This window comes from Equus asinus, chromosome 4 (assembly GCF_041296235.1).
Source record: "Equus asinus isolate D_3611 breed Donkey chromosome 4, EquAss-T2T_v2, whole genome shotgun sequence".
NCBI lineage: Eukaryota > Metazoa > Chordata > Mammalia > Perissodactyla > Equidae > Equus > Equus asinus.
In genome coordinates, this window is record NC_091793.1 from 106,434,276 (window position 1) to 106,456,192 (window position 21,917).

A 21,917-nucleotide genomic window follows, 5' to 3' on the forward strand; every position below is an offset into this window, starting at 1 on the left:
GACATGGCACCACTTGGCACGCCATGCTGTGGTAGGCGTCCCACATATAAAGTAGAGGAAGATGGCATGGATGTTAGCTCTGGGCCAGTCTTCCTCAGAAAAAAGAGGAGGATTGGCAGCAGTTAGCTCAGGGTTAATCTTCCTCAAAAAGAAAAAGGAAATTATAAATATTTTGTCATACCTCTTGGTCTTATGCACAACAAGTGTCAAGGAAATATAATTAGGAAGCTTTGTTTGCTTTAGACCTTCCACAGTCAATTGTCAGTAAGACGTTATGGTGCTCAATTGAAAAAATATATATCCAGCAGGTTATTACTCTTAAATAAATGAATCATTTTTATTATTTCAATCCTCTTATATTTTCTTTATTTCTGATGAAATAAGGGCTATAGTGATGCACTGATTTGGGAGTAGACAATAAATAAGTGAATATTATATAATACTTGGGCATTCAATAATTGAAAATTATAGACCTTATAGTCATATGCCTTTTTAGAGTTTTTAAAATCCCTTCACATAAACTCTTTGATGTGAGTTTTTCAAGCCCCTTTTAGTGTGTATTATTGTAAATTTGCAAATAAATCAACTAAGATTCAAAATTCTAAATAATTTATTTTAGTAGAAGATCACTTAACGGCATGAGAAAGTGACTATGATATATTGCTACATTATGAAAAAAGTTACAAAACCAAACATAAAGTTTGATGTGATTTTTATAAAATTTATATAGTTATAGATTTGTAATAAAAAAAGGGTGAAAGTTTAAATACCAAGAGTACGTATCTCTGAATTATCAGATGACATGTGATTTTAATATTATTTTCTTTGGTTTTGGGCATATCAACATCCTTAGTACTCATGGGCTATGTAATCTGGAAAGTATCTAATTAAATTAAATATGTAACTAAATATACAAATAAGTGAACACATCTTCTGTGAGTAGTCAACCAATCAACAGGACCAAATAATTATGCAGCAAGCATAAATTACAACTTCTAAAACCTCAACATTTACAATTATATTTAGTTCTATTTTTCCTATATATTTCCATATCTCAGACTTTCTAACGAGATTGGCGAGAAGTTTTCCAGCACATCTCGACATGATGTACTGTGATAAATAGCAATTTTATCCAGAAATGGATGGTAGATGGTAGTCAAAGTTTTAAGTGAAAATATAGAAGTGTGCTGGAGAGGAATTTTCCCCTACTTTCTAATAATGGTATTAATGAGAGGAAAACGAACTTGAGAATATTATGCTTGCTAAGGAGTGAAAGTGTTTCTCTAAAACAAAGATGTCTTCACTAGGAGCTAGAAGGACTTTGAACAATTGAAACAACTCCTGTTAGAAGGCCAATTTGAGAAGTTACTGCAGAGAGCAGCTGCCAAGAGGAAAGACATCTGGGAGCCAAGATGGTGCCCGAGACTTTGGGGACCCGGCAAGAGACATTCTCTGTCCCTCCCCAGTGCCTGAGAGAGATCTGAGATGATTCCTAGTGAGGTCCCATTCAAGAAGCCCACAGTGCAGATGTGATCCCTGTAGATGTAGCCTTCTATTAAATTACACCTTCGACTAAGACATTATGCTGCTTGCAAATGAAGGCAATAAGACTGTATCCAGTAGGGAGCACATTTTAGAAGCTAAGTGAATAGCAGTATCTACCCTTCTTTGAATGTGTCCTTTTTTTTCGTCCAAGAGTTTATAAAGCTACAAACTATTCACAACTCAAACTGGTGGTTTTCCTTTATTATTTTAGTCCAACTTAATTATGTAGGTTATAACATATGTTGCAGAAATGAACTGACAAGAATCTTAGAATTTTAGCAAGCAAGAAAGTATCTTAGCATTCTTCTAGCCCAATCTCACATATTAAAGGTGATAAAGCCCAGAAAAGTTTAGTGATTTCTCCAATAATACACATTAATTTTGAAATCTTGGGTTTCTTCAGTATGTTTTCCATCATCCCACACTGCCTACTTCTTAATTTATAACATTTTATAATTATATTATCTAATGTTTACTAAGTGTTCACTGTATTCTAGGCATTGCTCAATGCACTATTGAGCTATTTTTTTTTAATCCTTCCATCCTCCCTAAGAAATAGATACAATTTTATGTATAGACGAGGAAACTGAAGCTTAGAAAGTTTAAGTAACTTGATCAGGAGCATAGAATCAGGAGCAAGGAGTGCTATAGCTAGGATTGAATGAGTAATCTTACCTGGAACTTTAGCACCAAGTCACTTTCTTACCAACAATGCCATAAATAACAATAAGCAATCAGGATATTGAAACATCTTACCTCTTTGCTGCTTCCATCACCTGACTTGCTCTGTATCTCCTTATTATCCAGATTTTCTATATCAGATTCTCCTGAAGCAATTGGTACAGTTTCTGAGACAGTAGGACTGGGGATAAGTGACTGACTCTCATTTTCCGTCAGTGTGTTTTTCTCTGTGCCACTGCTTTTTTCCTCATCCTTGAGGAAATCTTGGGTGTTGCTCAATTCAGAAAGAGTATGGTCAGAAATATTCTCTTTAACATATATATCATTTACATTGTCCACAGTCTCCTTTAGAACATTCTGTTTTTTGCATAGTATTCTAGAAAGCAAATAGTTTATTCCTTTCTTAATCCTTGCCACTGCATGCTGGAGATTTTTTGCTTCATTGTTCTCTTCAGTTGTTGCAGCCTTGTATGAACTAAATGAGCTCACCAATGCCAGAAACAGGTAAAGTATCTAAACGAGGATGCAAATGAGGTTAAATGTATTTCATTTTTTGTTTCCTTTTAAACAATTAAAAAACCTTTTAAAAAAGCTGACCCGAGATTTGAAAGCAGCATATGAACTACAATATTATTTAGGCTATTCAGTTTCTACTCATCTACAATGGGTCAGATGCTGAGCTAGGAGTTTGTATAGCCAGAACTCATCTTAAGGTCACAACATTCTATACAATATCATTTGTTTCTCTTTTACAGATGAAAAAGGCAAGGCTTACAGATGCCAAAGATTAAAGGTCACACAGGTTGAACTCGTCTGTCTTATTCCAAAGCTTTTTTTTCCCCACTGAGTCAGGCTGCCTCTGCCAAGGTGAGAAAATGAATTGCTCAGCCAGGTGGCTAACTTTACTTTAGCCCTACCCTAGGAAGATGCGTGATGACTGGCATCTCCATGGGTTCTGCAAAGCCATGAGGAATCTCATGGGGAGAGAGCCATGCCTGGCTCTGAAGCTCACATCTAATTTGCTTTATGACACACAAGGACAGGGGTTGGGTAGGTTAATTGATTCTCTGCGGTAATAAATTTGGTCAACTAAGAAAGAGATAAGTGATGGAAGAATCATTCCTAACATTTTCAAGTTACTTTGAACTCAAAAAGAGTGTATATTTTGACCTTTACTATCACTGAGAAATATGATCAAGGCACGTTCAGTTTCAGAGAATCAGATTTTTATCTTGTTGGTAATTATAAGGTATAGATTTTAATTTTGGACTCTAGTGTAGAAGATTCATGTGGATTACTCTCTTAGACTTAAAATAATAATTTGAGCATTTTGCCTAGTCTGGCAGGTTTTCCCCTCTCTTCAGATATTTGGGCTTTCTTTTTTTTGAAGAAGAAGATTAGCCCTGAGCTAACATTGGCCACCAATCCTCCTCTTTTTGCTGAGGAAAATTGGCTCTGAGCTAACATCCATGCCCATCTTCCTCTACTTTATATGTGAGACACCTGCCTCAGGAAGGCTTGACAAGCAGTGCCTAGGTCCACATCTGGGATATGAACCAGTAAACTTTGGGCCGCTGAAGCGGAGTGCGTGAGCTTAACCAGTATGCCACCGGGCCGACCCCCAGCTATTTGAGTTCTCAAAGATCTAATTTACTTTATGCTTTACATATTGGCTTAAAGGGAAAAATTCAAATGGCATACATTATGTTTAAGAATATGTATATAACTTCCATAACTAACATTTTCCTGCCTATGTTTCTGATTTCTTCACATATTAAGATCTACTCTTAAAAATCATTATACTGACAATGTATATGCACATAAAATAAAATAAGTATATGAAGATCTCTAAACACTCATTTCTTAAAATTTCTTTCAGAATTTTGGGTCTATGTGAAGAGATTAAGTTCTCAAACTCTCTGATAATCACTGTCTTTCTCATGCACATAAACACCTAAAATAATATGAAGTGCCACCAAATAACGTTCAATTCTAATGGAGTACTTTTACTTGTCTATACTTAGGTCTTTATATCTCTTAGGAATAGATAAAACTCAAATAAGACTTAATCATATGGAAAAATCAAAATTATTGCAGATAATGAAGTCATCGAATAGATAATCATAACCATATTTTTGCTGTAGCAATAAAATGCAGGGTTCAAGATGGCTCAACACTGGAAATTTCTACAAGTGAGATTATCTGAACAACTGACATATATTTTTCATAACCTACAATGACAGCATCTCAAAGGATAAAAAATAAAAACTGAAAAGACAATGATCAGGTGCCAAGACCCTCAGAGATTAGTTTGATTATTCTTTTACTAGTGTCTCATTTTAACAATAAGGTTTACTTACAGATAATCTAGGCAGGGGCTCCACAGCCCTTGTGAGAACTACACTATCAGCATCTCTATCACTATCAAAGGACAATGAATTCAAGATGTAAAAGGGCAAGACCAGATATAATTTAAGGTAGTTGGTTGTTTCTTTTCCCTCCTTTGTTTGGTTAAGTATTAGGCATGGTGAGAAATAAGAAAAGGTGTTAGTTAAGAATTTCATGACTATGAGCTTCATATGAGCAGGAACCATGTTTTCTCTTAAGTGGATAACTAGCACAGTGCTAGGCACAAAGTAGGTGATAAATAAGTATTTGTTGAAAAAATTAATTGTAGAATGAATGGAAGAATAGGTTTTGTGTCAGGATTTGGACAATGAAAATTTATGGTAAACAATTGTAGTTTTAAGAGCTTACAATCTAAGATTTCTTATATCTTAGATATATGTACACCTCTTCCTCACACACATATACATGCATACATACCTATAGAGTAAGAATATATACTATGAATGCTATATAGTAAGAATATATATTATATATACAAATATATGTATATTTATATAATGAGAATGTTAAAAGGCTGAAAATAAAGTGCTAAATGCTCTGGAAATGTGATATAAAGAAAGAACTTTATAACACTGTAAAATGCTACTGCTTTGTTCAAGTGTGCTCTGAATTAAAAATAGCAACCAAATAATGCCAGGATGTGAAAGAACAGAACTCCCACTAGCAATATCAAACACTATATTAAATCTCCAGACCAGAGAGAAAATGACAAGTACCCAGAAATCAGTCCTGAGGAGACAGAAATATGTAATCTAAATGACAAAGAATTCAAAATAGCTATCTAAATGACAAAGAATTCAAAAAACTCAACAAGTTAAAAGAGAATGTAGAGAAACAATTCAATGAGTTGAGGAGCTACTTCAGATAAGAGACTGAAACTATAAAGAGGAATCAATCAGAAATATTAGAGATGAAAGACACAATGGAAGAAATAAAATATGGATTCCCTGAATGCTTGAGTGGACACATCATGGAGGAGTGTATCAGCATAATTGAAGACAGACAAGTTGAAATGCTCCAGATAGAGAAGAGAGAACTAAGACTAAAAAGAAATGAAGAAAGCCTCCAAGAAATATCCGACTCAATTAAGAAACACAACATAAGAATTATAGGTATTCAAGAAGGAGAAGAGGAGAAAGGAGCAGAAAGCCTGTTCAAAGAATTAACAGCAGAGAACTTTCCAAACCTAGGGAAGGAGATGGAAATCCATGTGGAAGAGACTATCAAATCTCCTAAATATGTCAATGTGAAAACACCTAAGGCAAGGCATATAGTAGTGAAACTGGTAAAAGTGAATGACAAAGAGAGAATACTAAGGGCAGCAAGGCCAGAGAAAATAACCTACAAAGGAACCCCTATCAGGTTTTCAGTGGATTTCTCTGCACAAACCCTAGAGGCTAGGAATGGAATGACATATTCAAATCTTTGACGAACAAAAACTTTCAGCCAAGAATACTCTATCCAGTGAAAATACCCTTCAGATATGATGGAGAAATAAAATCTTTCCCAGACAAACAAAAGATGAGGGAGTTCATAGCCACGAGACCCAACCCCCCACAAGAAATCCTCATGAAGGCCCTCATACCTGAAAAAAAAAGGGAAGAAAGGGGTTACAAAGCATGGAGTAAGGAGTTAAATACGTAGATAGAATCAGAACAGGTTAGCAAATACTCAAGTATAACATTAAAGATAAAGGAAAGGAAAACACAAAAACCAAAGATAATCTTGTCATTTTAACCACAAACTCATAACATAAGATGGAATAAGATGTGACAAAAATAACTTAGGAGGGGAAGAGGAAAGGGACTGAATCAATTTAGACTAAGGAAATCAGAGGCCATCAGAAAATGGACTACCTTATCCACGAGATTTTGAATACAAATCTTTTGGTAACCACTGAACAAAAGATCAGAACAGAGAACAAAATAATAAATAAGGAAAAAACAAAGAACACATCACAAAAAATTACATAATCCAACTGGTAGACCAAAATACACAGGCCAAGAAACAAAGTAAATGCGGGAGAACCAGAAAACGAATGATAAAATGGCAGCATCAAGCCCTCATATATCAATAATCACCCTAAATGTAAATGGATTGAATTCTCCAATAAAAAGACATGGAGTGACGAGATGGATTAAAGAATACTCAACAATATGCTGCCTCCAGGAAACACATCTCAGCTCCAATGACAAACAGAGGCTCAGAGGGAAGGGATGGAAGATGATACTCCAAGCTAATGGCAAACAAAAGAAAGCAGGTTTTGCAACACTTATATCAGATAAAGTAGACTTCAAGATAAGACAGGTAAAGAGAGACAAAGAGGGGCAGTATATAATGATCAAAGGGAAACTCCATCAAGAAGAAATAACACATAAATATCTATGCACCAAACACAGGAGCACCAAAATACATAAAGCAACTATTAACAAACCTAAAAGGAGATATCAATGACAACACAATAATAGTCAGGGACCTCAACACCCAACTTAAATCAATGGATAGATCATCCAGACAAAATGTTAACAAGGAGATAGTGGACTTAAATGAAAACCTAGACCAGTTGAACTTAATGGATATATATAGAGCACTCCATCCCAAAACAGCAGAATACACATTTTTCTCAAGTGTGCATGGAACATTCTCAAGGATAGACTATATGTTGGGAAACAAGGCAAGCCTCAATAAATTTAAGAAGATTGGAATAATAACAAGCATCTTTTCTGATCACAATGCTATAAAGCTAGAAATTAATTACAAGAAAAAAGCTGAGAAAGGGACAAACACGTGGAGACTAAACAACATGCTATTGAACAAACAATGGATAATTGAAGGCATTAAAGGAGAAATAAAAAAATCTGGAGAAAAATGAAAATGAAAACATACCATACCAACTCATATGGAATGCAGCAAAAGTCATATTAAGAGGGAAATTCATCATAATGCAGGGTTACCTTAACAAACAAGAAAGATCCCAAATAAGCAATCTCAAACTACACCTAAGAGAATTAGAAAAAGAAGAACAAACAAAGCCCAAAGTCAGCAGAAGGAGAGAAATAACAAAAATCTGAGGAGAAATAAATGCTATTGAAATAAAAAAGGCAGTAGAAAGGATCAATGAAACAGAGTTGGTTCTTTGAGGAGATAAATAAAATTGACAAACCCCTAGCCAGACTTACAAAGAAAAAAACAGAGAAAGCTCAGATAAATGAAATTAGAAATGAAAGAGGGGAAATAGCAAGGGATGCCACAGAAATACAACAGATTACAAGAGAATACTATGAAAACTATATGCCAACAAAATGGACAATCTAGAGGAAATGGATAAATTCTTAGACTCTTACAACCTCCCAAAACTGAGTGAAGAAGAAACAGATAATCTGAATAGACCAATCACAAGTAAAGAGATGGAAACAGTAATCAAAAACATCCCAAAGAATAAAAGCCCAGGACCAGATGGCTTCCCAGGGGAATTCTACCAAACTTTCATAGAGGACTTAATACTATCCTTCTCAAGCTATTCCAAAAAATTAGAGAAGATGGAATGCTTCCTAACACATTTTATGAGGTCAACGTCACTCTGATACCAAAGCCTGACAAGGACAATACAAAAAAGGAAAACTACAGGCCAATATCACTGATGAACATAGATGCAAACATCCTCAACAAAATATTGGCAACCTGAAAAAAGCAATACATCAAAAAGATCATATGTCATGATCAAGCGAGATTTATCCCAGGGACACAGGGATGGTTCAACATCCGCAAATCAATCAATGCAATGCACCACATTAACAAAATGAGGAATAAAAACCACATGATCATCTCAGTAGATGCAGAGAAAGCATTTGACAAGATCCAACAGCCATTTATGATAAAAACTCTTAAGAAAATTGGGATAGAAGGAAATTACCTCAACACAAAAAAGGCCATTGATGACAAACCCATAGCCAACATCATACTCAGTGGGGAAAAACTGAATGCCATCCCTCCAAGAACAGGAACAAGACAAGGAGGCCAATTACCACCACTCTTAATCAACATAATACTGGAGGTTTTGCCCAGAGCAATTAGGCAAGAGAAAGGAATAAAAGGAATCTAAATAGGGAGCGAAGAAGTGAAACTCTTGCTGTTTGCAGATGACATGATCTTATATATAGAAAACCCTAAAAAATCCATCAGAAAATGATTAGAAATAATCAACAACTACAGTAAAGTTGCAGGGTACAGAATCAACTTACAAAAATCAGTTGCATTTCTATACTCTAATAACAAACTTACAGAAAGAGAACTCAAGAATATGATTCCACTTACAATCACAAAAAAAGGATAATACAATGAAAACTATAAGACATTATTGAAAGAAATAGGTAATGACATGAAGAGATGGAAGGTGATTCCATGCACATGGATTGGAAGAATAAACACAGTTAAAATGTCCATACTACCCAAAGCAATCTACAGATTCAATGCCATCCCAATCAGAATTCCAATGACATTCTTCATGGATATAGAACAAAGAATCCTAAAATTCATATGGGCCAATCAAAGACCTCAAATTCCTAAAGCAACACTGAAAAAAAAGAACAAAGTTGGAGGGAGGCATCACAATCCCTGACTTCTAAATGTACTACAAAGCCATAGTGATCAAAACAGCATGGTACTGGTACAAAAACAGACACAAAGATCAATGTAACAGAACTGAAAGCCCAGAAATAAAACCACACATCTACGGACAGCTAATCTTTGACAAAGGTGCCAAGAACATACAAGGGAGAAAAGACAGTCTCTTCAATAAATGGTGTTGGAAAAACTGAACAGCCACACGCAAAGAATGAAAATAAACCATTATCACATGCCATATACAAAAATAAACTCAAAATTGATCAAAGACTTGAAGATAAGTCCTGAAACCATAAAACACCTGGAAGATAATATAGGTAGTACACTCTGACATTGAAATTAAAATGATCTTTTCAAATATCATGTCTTCTCAGACAAGGGAAACAAAAGAAAAAATAAACAAGTGGGACTCCATCAGACTAAAGAGCTTCTGCAAGGCAAAAGAAACTAGGATCAAAACAAAAAGACAACCCACCAACTGGGAGAAAATAATTGCAAATCATATATCTGTTACGGGGTGGTTAACCTCCATAATATATAAGGAACTCACATAACTGAATAACAAAAAAACAAACAGCCCAGCAGAAAATGGGCAGAGGATATGAACATTTTTGCAAAAAAGATATACAGATGCCTATAAACACATGAAAAGATGTGCGACATCACTACTCATCAGGAAACTGAAAATCAAAACTACACTAAGATATCACCTTATGCCTATTAAAACAGCTATTATCACCAAGACTAAAAATAACAAATGTTGGAGAGGGTGTGCAGAAAGGGAACCCTCATACACTGCTGGTGGGAATGCAAACTGGTGCAGCCACTATGGAAAACAGGATGGAGATTCCTCAAAAAACTAAAAATAGAACTAGCATATGACCCAGCTATCCCACTGCTGGGTATCTACCCAAACAACTTAAAATCATCAACAATCCAAGGTAACATATGTACCCTTATGTTCATTGCATCACTATTCACAATAGCTAAGACACGGAAACAATCCAAGTGCCCATCAACTGATGATTGGATAAAGGAGATGTGGTACATATATACAATGGAATACTACTCAGCCATAAAAAAAGAAAAATCATCCTACTTGCAACAACATGGATGGACCTAGAGGGAATTATACTAAGTGAAATAAGCTAGACTAAGAAAGACAAACACCACATGATTTCACTCATATGTGGAATATAAACAAACACACGGACAAAGAGAACAGTTCAGTGGTTACCAGGGGAAGGGGGGTAGGGGATGAGCACAAGGGGTGAAGAGGAGCACTTAGGTGGTGACAGAGAAGAAATAATGTACAACTGAAATTTCACAATGATGTAAACTATTATGAACTCAATTAGAAAAATAAAATAAGAAAAAATGCGGAATACCTTCCTTTTACACCAATGCTGTAGTTTTGGTGTGAAATTACAATGCTGTATGCAACGAGTTGGAAGTATGAGGGGAAAAAGATCTGGAATTTGTGAGGGAAAAATCCCTCACAAATTCTCTCCTTGCATTTTTTCCCTGGTACTTACTCCAGTGTTATTATCATGATGCCCTGCAGCTGGATGACTGTTGAGGGGAATAAAGCTTAAAAGATGTGGTAAACCAAGCAATATGATGGCAAATCAATTGGAAATGGAGGTTCATGTAACTCCATTTTATCCTGAAATCTCTCTGCCCATTGACTCAAAGTTTCTGATATTCTGGAATAATAAAAATGAGAAATAGATTGGAGTCCAAAAACAAAGAAAGAGAAATGCAATTATGTAATTGCCTAAGCATATCTGTTTCTTTGCTTTTGACCTGTGTGTGTATGTATGTGGGTGTGTTGTTTACCTCAATAGCCATCAGCCACGGCGCTTCTTTTTGGGAAGAGAAACCTACATTTCATTTGGGAAATCACCCTTATCCCATCATTAGTCATATGATTTGGGTTTGGATTGATGCCATCTGCATCTCCAAGGGAGTGCTCTGAGTGGCTTAACATAATAATATATGTTAAAATATTCCACACCCTGGGTAATAAGTAATAAATATGTTCCACACTCTGGGAAATAGACATTGGTTCAGAAATGGACACGTGACTCAGAGCTAATGTAATAATAGGAGAAATTTGCTGTGGCTCCTAGGAAAGAAATAGGAATTTTCTCTTCTATTGGACTTGATGTGATATGAAAATGAGAAGGTTTAGACTGCAGCAGCCATCTTGATAAAACAGAGGCTACTAGCCAGTAAGGGACATAGAGAAAGACAGATCTGAGATATATAAAGACTTGTCTGTAATGATCCTGCTTGAACATCACTGCCACACCACACTGAAGTGAAATCTCTCTGATATTTTGGAGTTATGTACGCCGATACATATGCTCATTTTTGTGTCAGCCAGTTAGAATAATGTTTTATGTCACTGGGAATTGAAAGTGTACTAATAGCTAAAAAGGCGGAGTGTATTGAAATATTTTCACTGGGAGCTGAAAGCATACCAATAGTTACAAAGGCAGAGGATATTGAAGTATTTTTACACGTCGAGCACTGTCGTAGGCTTTGATGATATAGAGGGGTCATGATCCCTTCCTTCATGGAGCTTACAGTTTAATAAGGAAAATAGACAAGTACATCAACAATTAAACATAATGCCAATGTGCTAAGTGTATGATAGGGCTATGCCTCAGGTAAATAGAAGTAATGAGGCAGGGCACTGATACAATGGAGCCTAACCTGTGATTTTTTTTTTTCAGTCTTTGGGAAATGTGCTTGATCTCTACGACTTATGAGTGAAAAGCAAATATTGAGTATCTTTTTTTTCCCGTAAGAACAATTTTCTTTTATAAGCAATTCTTTTTCCTTAGAAGAAGTGAAAGCTTTTTACTCAATTCATGTAACACCACTTCAATTACTGAAAATTTAAAAGTGAAAGCTTTCCCTCTTAGTTAACGCATAATAGTTTTATAGACAAGTGGTTTTCAAATTTTGCTGCATAATTTAATCAAATTAGGATTTTTAAAAAATCCTGATGATCAAGCTATGTCCAGATACCAATAAAATCATAATTTCTGGGAATGGATCCAAGGCATTAGTATATTTTTATGAATTCTCCAGGTAATTGCAATGTGCAGCCAAGTCTGACAACCAATATTACACCTAAGTGCTTCTTAAAATTTGATGTGCATACAAATCACCTGGGGATATTGTTAAAATGTAAATTCTGCTTCCATTGGTCTGGGATGGGGTCTGAGAGCCCACACTGATAACTACCTCACACATGATGCCAGTGCTACTTTGAGTAGCAAGGTTATAAACCAGTGCTATCCAAAGAAACACAAGGCATGTCACATGTGCAATTTTCCAGTAGCCACATTAAAAGCATAAACCAAAACAGTTGAAATTAATTTTACTAATGTATTTTATTTAACTAAATGTATCAAAAATATTATCATTTTATAATGCATTCAATATAAAATTATTAATGAAATAATTTACATTCTTTTTTTGGGTAAGACTTCAAATCCAGTGGTTATTTTACACTTATAACATATCTCAAATTTGACCACTCATGTTTCAACTGATCGATAGCCACATGTGGCCAGAGGCCACCATATTGGACAGCAGAGTTATAGGCCACTGGATTCCATAAATCTACATCGTGAAAATACCAGACTACATTACACCAATTTTTCAAGGAAAATTTGAAAGCATGTATTACTTACCAATAAGTTTCCAATTAATATGACCATCATGTAAAAAGGAATACAACTGAATTGGCCTGCTACCTTAAAACAATCCCATAAAGTCTCTATCCACTCTCCACAGAGAATTCGGAACACATTCAGGAAGGAGTGGAAGAAGTCATGCATGTGCCATCGTGGGAGTTGACAGTCTTTGTCTATTTTGCAGACACATTCTTTGTAGCTTAAACCAAACAGCTCCAGGCCAACCACAGCAGAAAAGAACATAAATGTGAACAACAGCAGGACCAAGTCTTTCAGGGCCTCCAGTGAGTTACTAAGAGTCAACATCAGAATGTTAAATGTCGTCCAATATTTCCCCAATTTGAAAATTCGCAACTAATAGAGCAATGTAAAAAACAAGAATAAGAAACAAACAAGAAAAAACCTGGTCACTATTTATCATGATGCACATTTAAAATTTTTATCAGCATTATACAGATACACGTATATAGTCTTTTACGTAATATTCAGTTTTTAGCATTATTAATAGTAACCTCTGAAAATTCATTTTAGGTACAAAAAAATTCTTAATACATCATGCATATTCTATAGCATTTTATACTAAATCCATACATATCCTCTTCTATTGATCTGTCAATTTCCATTCAATATTATACTATTATAATTACTCTAGTTTTATGTTTTAACATCTTGTAGGGCAACTATCCATTCTTTCCTTTGCTTGTCACAATACATGGGCTGTTCTCTCACATTCTGACATAGAGATGATATTGAAAAATTGTGTGAGGTTCCACTGAATTCCATTGAAGGTCCTATTGTGTATTTCCCTTTTAAAGTAACATATTAAAGACCAAACACAACATTCTAGGTGTAGTCTGAATATTTCCCTTCTTTTCATTAGATTTTTTATTTCTATTGACATAGCATAAGATTACCTTAACATATTTGGCTACCATATCTCAGTGAACTTAGTCATTTAAAACCCATACATTGTTTTTATATGTGCTATACCTTTCCCAATTTTTTATAATACTTAGTTGGCTTTCTGGACTCATGAGTAGGACCTTACATTTAGTCAGGTAAAACTTAATCATCTTAGACTCAGGCCATTACTAGCCTTTCAAATATTCTTTTATACTCTCTTTTATCACACTTTCTGTATTTCCCAGTCTGTTTCATTCATAAATTTGATAACTACATCTTGCATATATTTCTCTTACTCATTAAAAATGTTTGTGGATGAGGATTTAAGACAGGGTTCTGAAGGATTATTTACATAAGATCAAATCTACTTAACTGTTCTTGATTCCTGCTACATTCCTTCAACTTGTTACTAGAACGTGGCAATATATTATACATCAAATGTTTAACATTTCCATAAATACCACTCTAATAACAATATTTCTTTGCCTAGTTTTCTGATATTTATCATCACCCTACATTGCAGATATATACTGATTCTGACAATAATTTTCATAATAATATTCTGATGGCCTGATTATTCTTTTACAAAGTTTTCTACGCTACATGTAGAAATACTCACCTGATTCCAGTTCCTCAGTTACACACTGGTATTCAGCTTCTGACACTCTCCATTATCCTGCCTCTCAAAACTTACCCAGTAACCCTGGCCCTGCTTCCTAGAACTATATCTCACGGGTGCTGCATATATGGCCATTTCCTGTAATGCTTGGGTCAAATAACAGCACTGGTGACTGCTTACTCTTTGCTGGGGGCACTTTCTAAGCTCTCTATATACAAATTAATTCATTTAATACTCCCAATGTCCCATAGGGGTAGGTATTACTATTCTTCCCATTTTATGTCTGAAGAAACTAAGATAAAATTTCATCAAATAAAATTTAGGTCTTGGATTCTACTTACCACCCTGAATGATCGCAAAAGAGCCATTCCATGAATATTCGTTAGATAAAGTTCTGCTAAACCATGAAACACAATTAGGCAATCATAAATGTTCCAACCTACTTGGAAATACCCATATGGATGCATGGCAATTATTTTAAAAATCATTTCTGCTGTGAAAATTCCAAGAAAAACCTAAATAAAAACAAAACATGTGGATGAGAATATGATTCCAATAGCTCCTTCAGAACCTCATACACAGAAACTGAAACTTCTCACTGCCACATTCTTCACAGTTCTTCTGTCAAGATTGGATTAGTTCTGGCGTCTGTATTACAAGGAAAGACTCATACACGTTATATAACAATCCAATGTCAAACTCTCTACACAGAATCTTCAATTATTTTAATCAAAGCCATCCTGGAAGAAAACGAAAGAATATTGGAGGGTGAACATCTTTCCATTTTGAAGTTCCTTTTGGGATATGGAGTACATGTTACAACATTTAATTTTTTTAACTATAAAAAAATTTTTTAAGTACTTATATGATCCGAAAAAAAAAGCAAAGTAAACTTATGAAAACTGTCTTTTAAAAACCGTAAAATTATCAGAAATAACTAAATTACTGTTTTGGTATCAACTAAATGTATAATTCAAAACTGGTTAGCAGTTTGGCTGTTTATATTCATACTAAGCAACCAAACAACAACAACAATAAAAGCAAATAAAGTTAAACAATATAGATTTGCTTGAATGTGACCTATTTTTAAGCTCCAGAAATCTGTTCTGTCTTCTGCACTGTACATGAAAAAAGGATAGGCGACTCTCAAAAATACCTTGCCAAAATGATAAACTCCAATCTAAGGCAAAGACACGTGGTTAGAGAGATGGGGTCAGGTGCAGCTGTAGTTGGGATTCAGAATTCAGGTGTCAGTGAAGAACTTATGTCTCTTATTTCACCTCTGCCCTACTCTGATCCAGGGGCTGTGGTACCAAGAGAGGGTAGATTTGGGAAGGGAGAGGAAATAAATAATTCCACTTAAACTGACTGCCAAGAAACCTGAGGAATCCCAAATTTAAACAGCAGAATTTTAAACTCTAGCTATAAACCTATTCAGTCATAAGAAGGTTTACAAGCAGGGCTGGGGGCAGTGGAGCGGGGAAGCATGAACACAATACTTCATTCAATACTCTTACAATGCATTTGAAACATCCTGGAGTTACAAAGTAAAATAATGCAGATGTGACAACTAAAGAAAAGTTGAAATTGCAAATGAACATAATGTACAATAATAGCCTTACCAGGTTTCCAATGCTGAGAACACTGATGGTTTCTTCACTCATTGGATAATGTTCCAAGGCCAAAAAATACATGTTTAGAATTATGCATATGGTAAGGATAAGATCAGTAAATGGGTCCATTATAATCATATGGACAAACTCTTTCAATTTTAACCAACAGGGAGAACAATTCCAGATCAAAAAAGTTTGAGCAAATCTATACCAACACAATGAACATCCTTTCCTGGATTTTTTAAGTTCTGAAACAAAAGAATAGAAAAGTTAAACATTAGCAAATTGGTTAAGTTCTACCTAGCAGACAACTCTGACTTTTGCATGCAAAGAGAGGTTTGAAATCAGACTTACGATTTGGAATTAGCAAACTGAAATATTTCATACTAATAAAAATGAGAGCAAAGTACATTTTCTCTATTTTTTTCACGCTTGCTGAGTAAGACAAATGAAAATGAGAAGAACTGTATATTAGAACCGGTTCTGTGTGTTAGAATTGTGTTCAAGAAAACAATTATGGAATATAGTTGAGAGTACTATGATTTATAATTTATAGATTTCTATGCTTTACAAAATAATGCCCTTCAATATTGTCCATATAATGAGTTACTAGTTATAAGTAGAAAAAGCAGAGACAAATATAGAAAGGGCATTAATATATTAATGCTATATACTTCAACCTCTTTTTTAGCCATGTTAATACTTCTATGTCATTTTCAATGTTAAAGAAAATTCCTTGGCACTCTTTGGTGACCCTTTCCAATGTTTAAAACACTACACTTACAGAATTTTTATGCATTGTTCATCCTAATATTCTCAGATTGTTCCTTAAATTTTAGTTATTATCACCTAAAATTCTGAAGAAATTGCAATGATTTCTTTACAAGTGAATCTTATGAATAGTACCTTCCATAGTGTCTAAATACTTTTTACCTTACCTTCTTTACGTCTGATGGCAGCATCATCCAACATATCCAAAGAAGTGATCATAGAAGTTGGTGATCTTTTCTTCATTTCTATTTGAGTGGTGTTGGTCTAAAAAGAAAATTGATGAATCTAATAATGGCTTCTCCCTTTTGTAGATCCAAGATTATAGCTAGAGGAAGGTTTATAGCCTTATTAAAAATGCTGAGTCTTACCTCCAGGAGCCTCTCTGTTTTCTACCATTTGCTACTCTTTTTACACTATAGGCAGTATTAAACTGATTTGAGATTATTTGGAAAACAAATGTGTGTAACTCACAACTCAACAAAATAATTTTATACTATGAAGTCAACTAAAAAGTAGCATAAGATGGGAATATTAGTGGTATTACCCATATCTGACAAAGAATTCAATGTATAGTTTAGGATTATTGTAAATATCCAGTTGTCAAACATGCACTGAATAATAAAAGCATTTATCTAACACCTTAAATTTTTTTCCTTGAGGATATCTTAACTTTGTAAACTCTTGGTAAAGTCAAAATGATTTAGTGTTGTGATGATGAAATAAGTTTTGACGAATATCAGGCAATAGAATGGATTTAAAAGGATTGCTTTTGTTAGAACATATATGATAATTCCATAAAAGAATCTCGCCTTTCCATCTCTCATGTCTTTCGGGTAATGGTTTTAAGATACCCTCTGTTTCGCTGATGTGCTTACATAGAGTTAAAGAACCCTGGCATTGGAAAGGCACTCAAACCCCTAGGCTTTGACGTAGATGCTACAAGTTCTAAACATTCATAATTATCACAAGTATAGCCCCAGATGTTTCTAGTGACCATGTGTGAAATGCATATTTGAATTTGCACTCTAAGAAACTGACAATGGGCAGGTGATATTACACCATAGAGTTTCCAATAGTTTTTACATTTGGCACACACAAAGAATGATAATATTTGTATGTTTGTTAACTTGTTAAGTAGGTGAAGCTAAAGAGGTGAAATAAATAGTAAATAAATTTAAATAGATGAAGCTGCTCTTGAGTAGAGTTAACTGGCACGGGCTGCCGCTGCCCTAACACTGAGGGAACTCGTGGTTGAGGCTCACCCATAAGCCCTACTTGGCGCTCTCTGGGTGGCAAGTTCTGCTGCGGTCTATCTGAAGTGGCACGATAGATATTAAGGGAATCATGTTCATCTCACTCAGAGTCAGTCAAGTCGTCTCTAATTTCACAAATACTGGGGCTAGAGGAGGTGAAAACCAACTGTACTACGCACTGCGTTCCATCAGGAAAATGATGGATTCTGCAGGTCTACAGATTTCCGTCCTCTCACCTTTCTTTTTTTGATTGAAAAAGTAGGCTAAAAACTCAGGACCTGAGGTTAATTTATTTACTTAAGCCATGCTTATTCCAGAAAGTACTTTTTAGCTGACCTGCAAAGTTACAGAAAATATGTTATAATTTATATAATCCCAAATTTCCATGACTTAACCAACAGAAATATAATTTTTCTGTTATTAAGATCTGACAGGGATTTCCTAGGTGTATCTTCACAAAGATGATACTTTGTGATATAGTGGCTAATACCCTCCACTATACTCTTAACACAGAAGAACTACTTCTCATAGATCTATTTCTGATAGTGACAGTGTTTGATGGAATCATCAAGGAGCAATTCAGTAAAGATAATTGTCTGTGTTGGGAGGACTGAGGCGGGAGGAATGGGAGAGTAGCAATGTTACTGTTGATATAGTCAATGCTCAATTCTCTGTTAATATGGCTTGAACTATGGGTGTATTTTAGAATATAAAATGAACGAACCATGTATCGGTCTAGTAATATGTTTACCTTGACTGCGCTTCTCAAAAATATTGAATGAATGCTCACAGGTTGGCCAATGACGAAGAACATAGCTATCTTACCGTGCAAATTGGGAGGATCATAACTCAATAACTCTTCTTTTCTGAAGTTTAAGAGCTAATAAGGGCATATGCCTCAATTTTAGACAATCCAGTTAAAATTTGACTGAAAAACGGGGCTGGGATTCTTCTTCTCCCGACTGGTTAAATTTTCCCTGGACAGGAGGTGTGAAGAAGGAAGAAGCCAGTCCTATTTCTAGCATTTAGCAGTGAATGCCTGAAGAGTTCGTCTCGGACTCAGACTTGCTCTCTCTACTGCAGCCTCTCTGGCCTTTTTAATCCTCTGACTCACTCTGTTCCTTCTCCCTATATAGCATGGACTCATTCTTCAGACACCAGCTCAAGTGTCACTTCCTCATAAAAACCTTTTCTCATTCGGAGAAATCCTTTATTATAGGCTCTCAAAGCAGCATGTTTCTCTCTTTTACAGCACTTGCCAGATTTTCATTTAATTTTTTTTAGTAGAGAATAATACAGTGAACCCAGTATCCCATAATACAGATACTCAACATCTAGCTTCAACAATTAATAACTTTATACTCTTCATTTTTCACGTACTACTCACCCTACTTTTTTCTGAAACATTTTAAATCAAATTTAAGATATTAAATAATTACCAGAATAAGCTTTAAAAAAATCATTATCACAGTCAGTAAAATTAGTAATTCCTTACTATTATTCAATATCCAGACCATGCTCAATTTTCTTTCATTGATCACAAACATTCTATTATAGTTGATTTGCTTCAATCAAAATACAAAAGAGATCCACATATTATATTTAGTTAATTTTTTTCTATGTGATTTATTTGTTGAAGATATCGGGTTGCCTATACTGTAGAATTTACTTCTTTCTTGATTTGGAAGATTGTGTCCTATTAGTGTAATTTAATGCATTCTTTTCTCTCCTATACAGTAGTCTGTGGAAAAAGATAGTTAGATCTAGAGGTTTATTAGACTTAGCTCATATTTTGGCAAGAATATATGGTACATGGTGTTTTATGTTTCCTATTTCATAACATCAGGAAATAGGTAATGTCTGGTGGTCCTAGATTTATAATTTTGTGTTTGTGATAATTTTACAGTCTATCTCCCCATTAGACCATTAGCTTCATGAAGATAGCCACTATATTTGTATTTATTAATTGTTTTAGCTCTAATGCTTAGTACAATGCCTAGCATATAGCAGATAATCAATAATGTTTTATTTAATTAGATAGATGAGCTTTAAGGATGTCAGTTAGATGGGCAAATATTTTTGAAAATATTTGTATTCCTACAGTTTACATATCTGATTCTCTTCCTGAGGTTTTACCAGTAACTGGCAAATCATAGGAAAGTTTCACCTGCAAACTGTGTAATTGATGTAATAATATTGTTTCAGCCTTGCGCCTCCAGAACAACAAAGTGGTGAAAAATGGGTTCTCTTCCTCAGTGTTGAGAAATTAGATAATCAATAAATATAGATCAAACTCTGCAACTGGAATTCCTCAATTAGGATTAAATTTGAGAATTCATGAAGACACCTTTCATACTTCTGGTACATAGCTGACAATAAATATTGCACATTATTATTATTATCATTTTAATTATCATTAAATGGGGATATAGTCAAAGACTTAAGAATTTTGTGTTGATGGAATATTCTCCATGTGGAGTGCTGTGCCTTCTGTGTTTGTCTTCTGTGTTCCCTATAATTAGCCATTAACATTTTTTCAGTTGCTTAGTATATTCTAAGCATGGACAAGTGCTTTACAGCATTTATTTCATTTGAATCTCACAATAACCTATGAAACAGTTACTATAATTATATACATCTTACAGATGTAAGCTGAAGTTTAGAAAGGTTAACAGACTTGGCAAATATCATACATCTATTAGGTGACTAAAATGGACCGAAATCTATATCTATCTGACCATAAAACTGCTTTTAGCTAATACGATCCACCGCTTTCCTATGAGCATTTAAGCAATCTCCCGGTAATTCCAACATTGGAATTAGAATCTGCATAGTTTTAAATCAGATCAGTCACCTAAAGGGTCTTCAGTATGTTCCATTTTAAATTCTTCTCTCTCCAGCGTTTTCTTATGTATCAATAAAAAAGGAAAAGAAAATAAATTTTGTGAAAATGACTTTCACTCTGACTTCCCAGAAAACTTTTGCGTGACAAACTGTTCTAGTACTCTTCCAGGAAAAGAAATCCTTTATAATTGAAAGATTTTAATTAAAATCAGAAAGGCTTTATGTGACCCAGAGCAGTCAAATGAATGGAGATATTGGGAAATTGGGAAATAATCCAAGTTCTTCGTAAGCATAGTTAATAGGGCCTCTCATCTTAGGATAAGAGAAGTATTATGCTCTTGGATACATTTGTGTGTAGCCATTGACATTTGAAATGCCACTTCAAAACAAATTACACATTCAACATATCATTCAGGCTGTAATCATTCAATCTGAAGGACCCCGGACTCATTTCTAGGGACAGAAAGCTTTTGTAATTTATTTTTCTGTGACTTCCTCATGGGTAGAATAACGGCTATACTCAATAGCCTCGTTTTATACATGTTTTCTTCATATGGTCTATAATTGCTCCTTGTTTCAACAGTATGTAGATTATGGATCTCAGACACAAGTATCTATCAATAACTTGCCATTTATTATGACCCTACATGATGTCATTCAGGCCCCACTTTTTAGTAGAATGACTTTTCTAGAGCTTGTTCGTTGATGATAACTTTTAAAGAGTTACCTATGTAGGAGAGTTAACATTTTTCCCCTTTTTGACCCAGAAGGTACCCTTGGTATTAATGAACCTCCTAGCCAGGCTTACTACACATTCTACTTAGTGCCAGAGTGTATCTTGGCCCTTTAATTTTCCCCATCTCTTTTTATCCTCTTTAAAGGAGAGAGTCCTGGATATAGCTCCTTTCTATTCTTTGTGTGCTCCCTCAATCTACACTTGTTC

The 21,917-nt window shown here is 34.8% G+C and overlaps 1 protein-coding gene across 2 annotated transcripts in view; it reads right to left on the reverse strand.

The window, feature by feature from the left end:
- Positions 1-21,917, reverse strand: part of SCN7A (sodium voltage-gated channel alpha subunit 7) — an 87,339-nt gene that overhangs the window by 22,657 nt on the left and 42,765 nt on the right. For both annotated transcript variants that reach the window (XM_044768768.2, XM_070508043.1), the window contains exons 11-15: positions 17,045-17,141; positions 16,116-16,354; positions 14,835-15,008; positions 12,969-13,325; positions 2,302-2,739 (exon numbers count right to left, since the gene is read on the reverse strand). In XM_044768768.2, the coding sequence (XP_044624703.2) occupies positions 2,302-2,739; positions 12,969-13,325; positions 14,835-15,008; positions 16,116-16,354; positions 17,045-17,141 (1,305 nt within the window). The remainder of the gene's footprint in view (positions 1-2,301; positions 2,740-12,968; positions 13,326-14,834; positions 15,009-16,115; positions 16,355-17,044; positions 17,142-21,917) is intronic.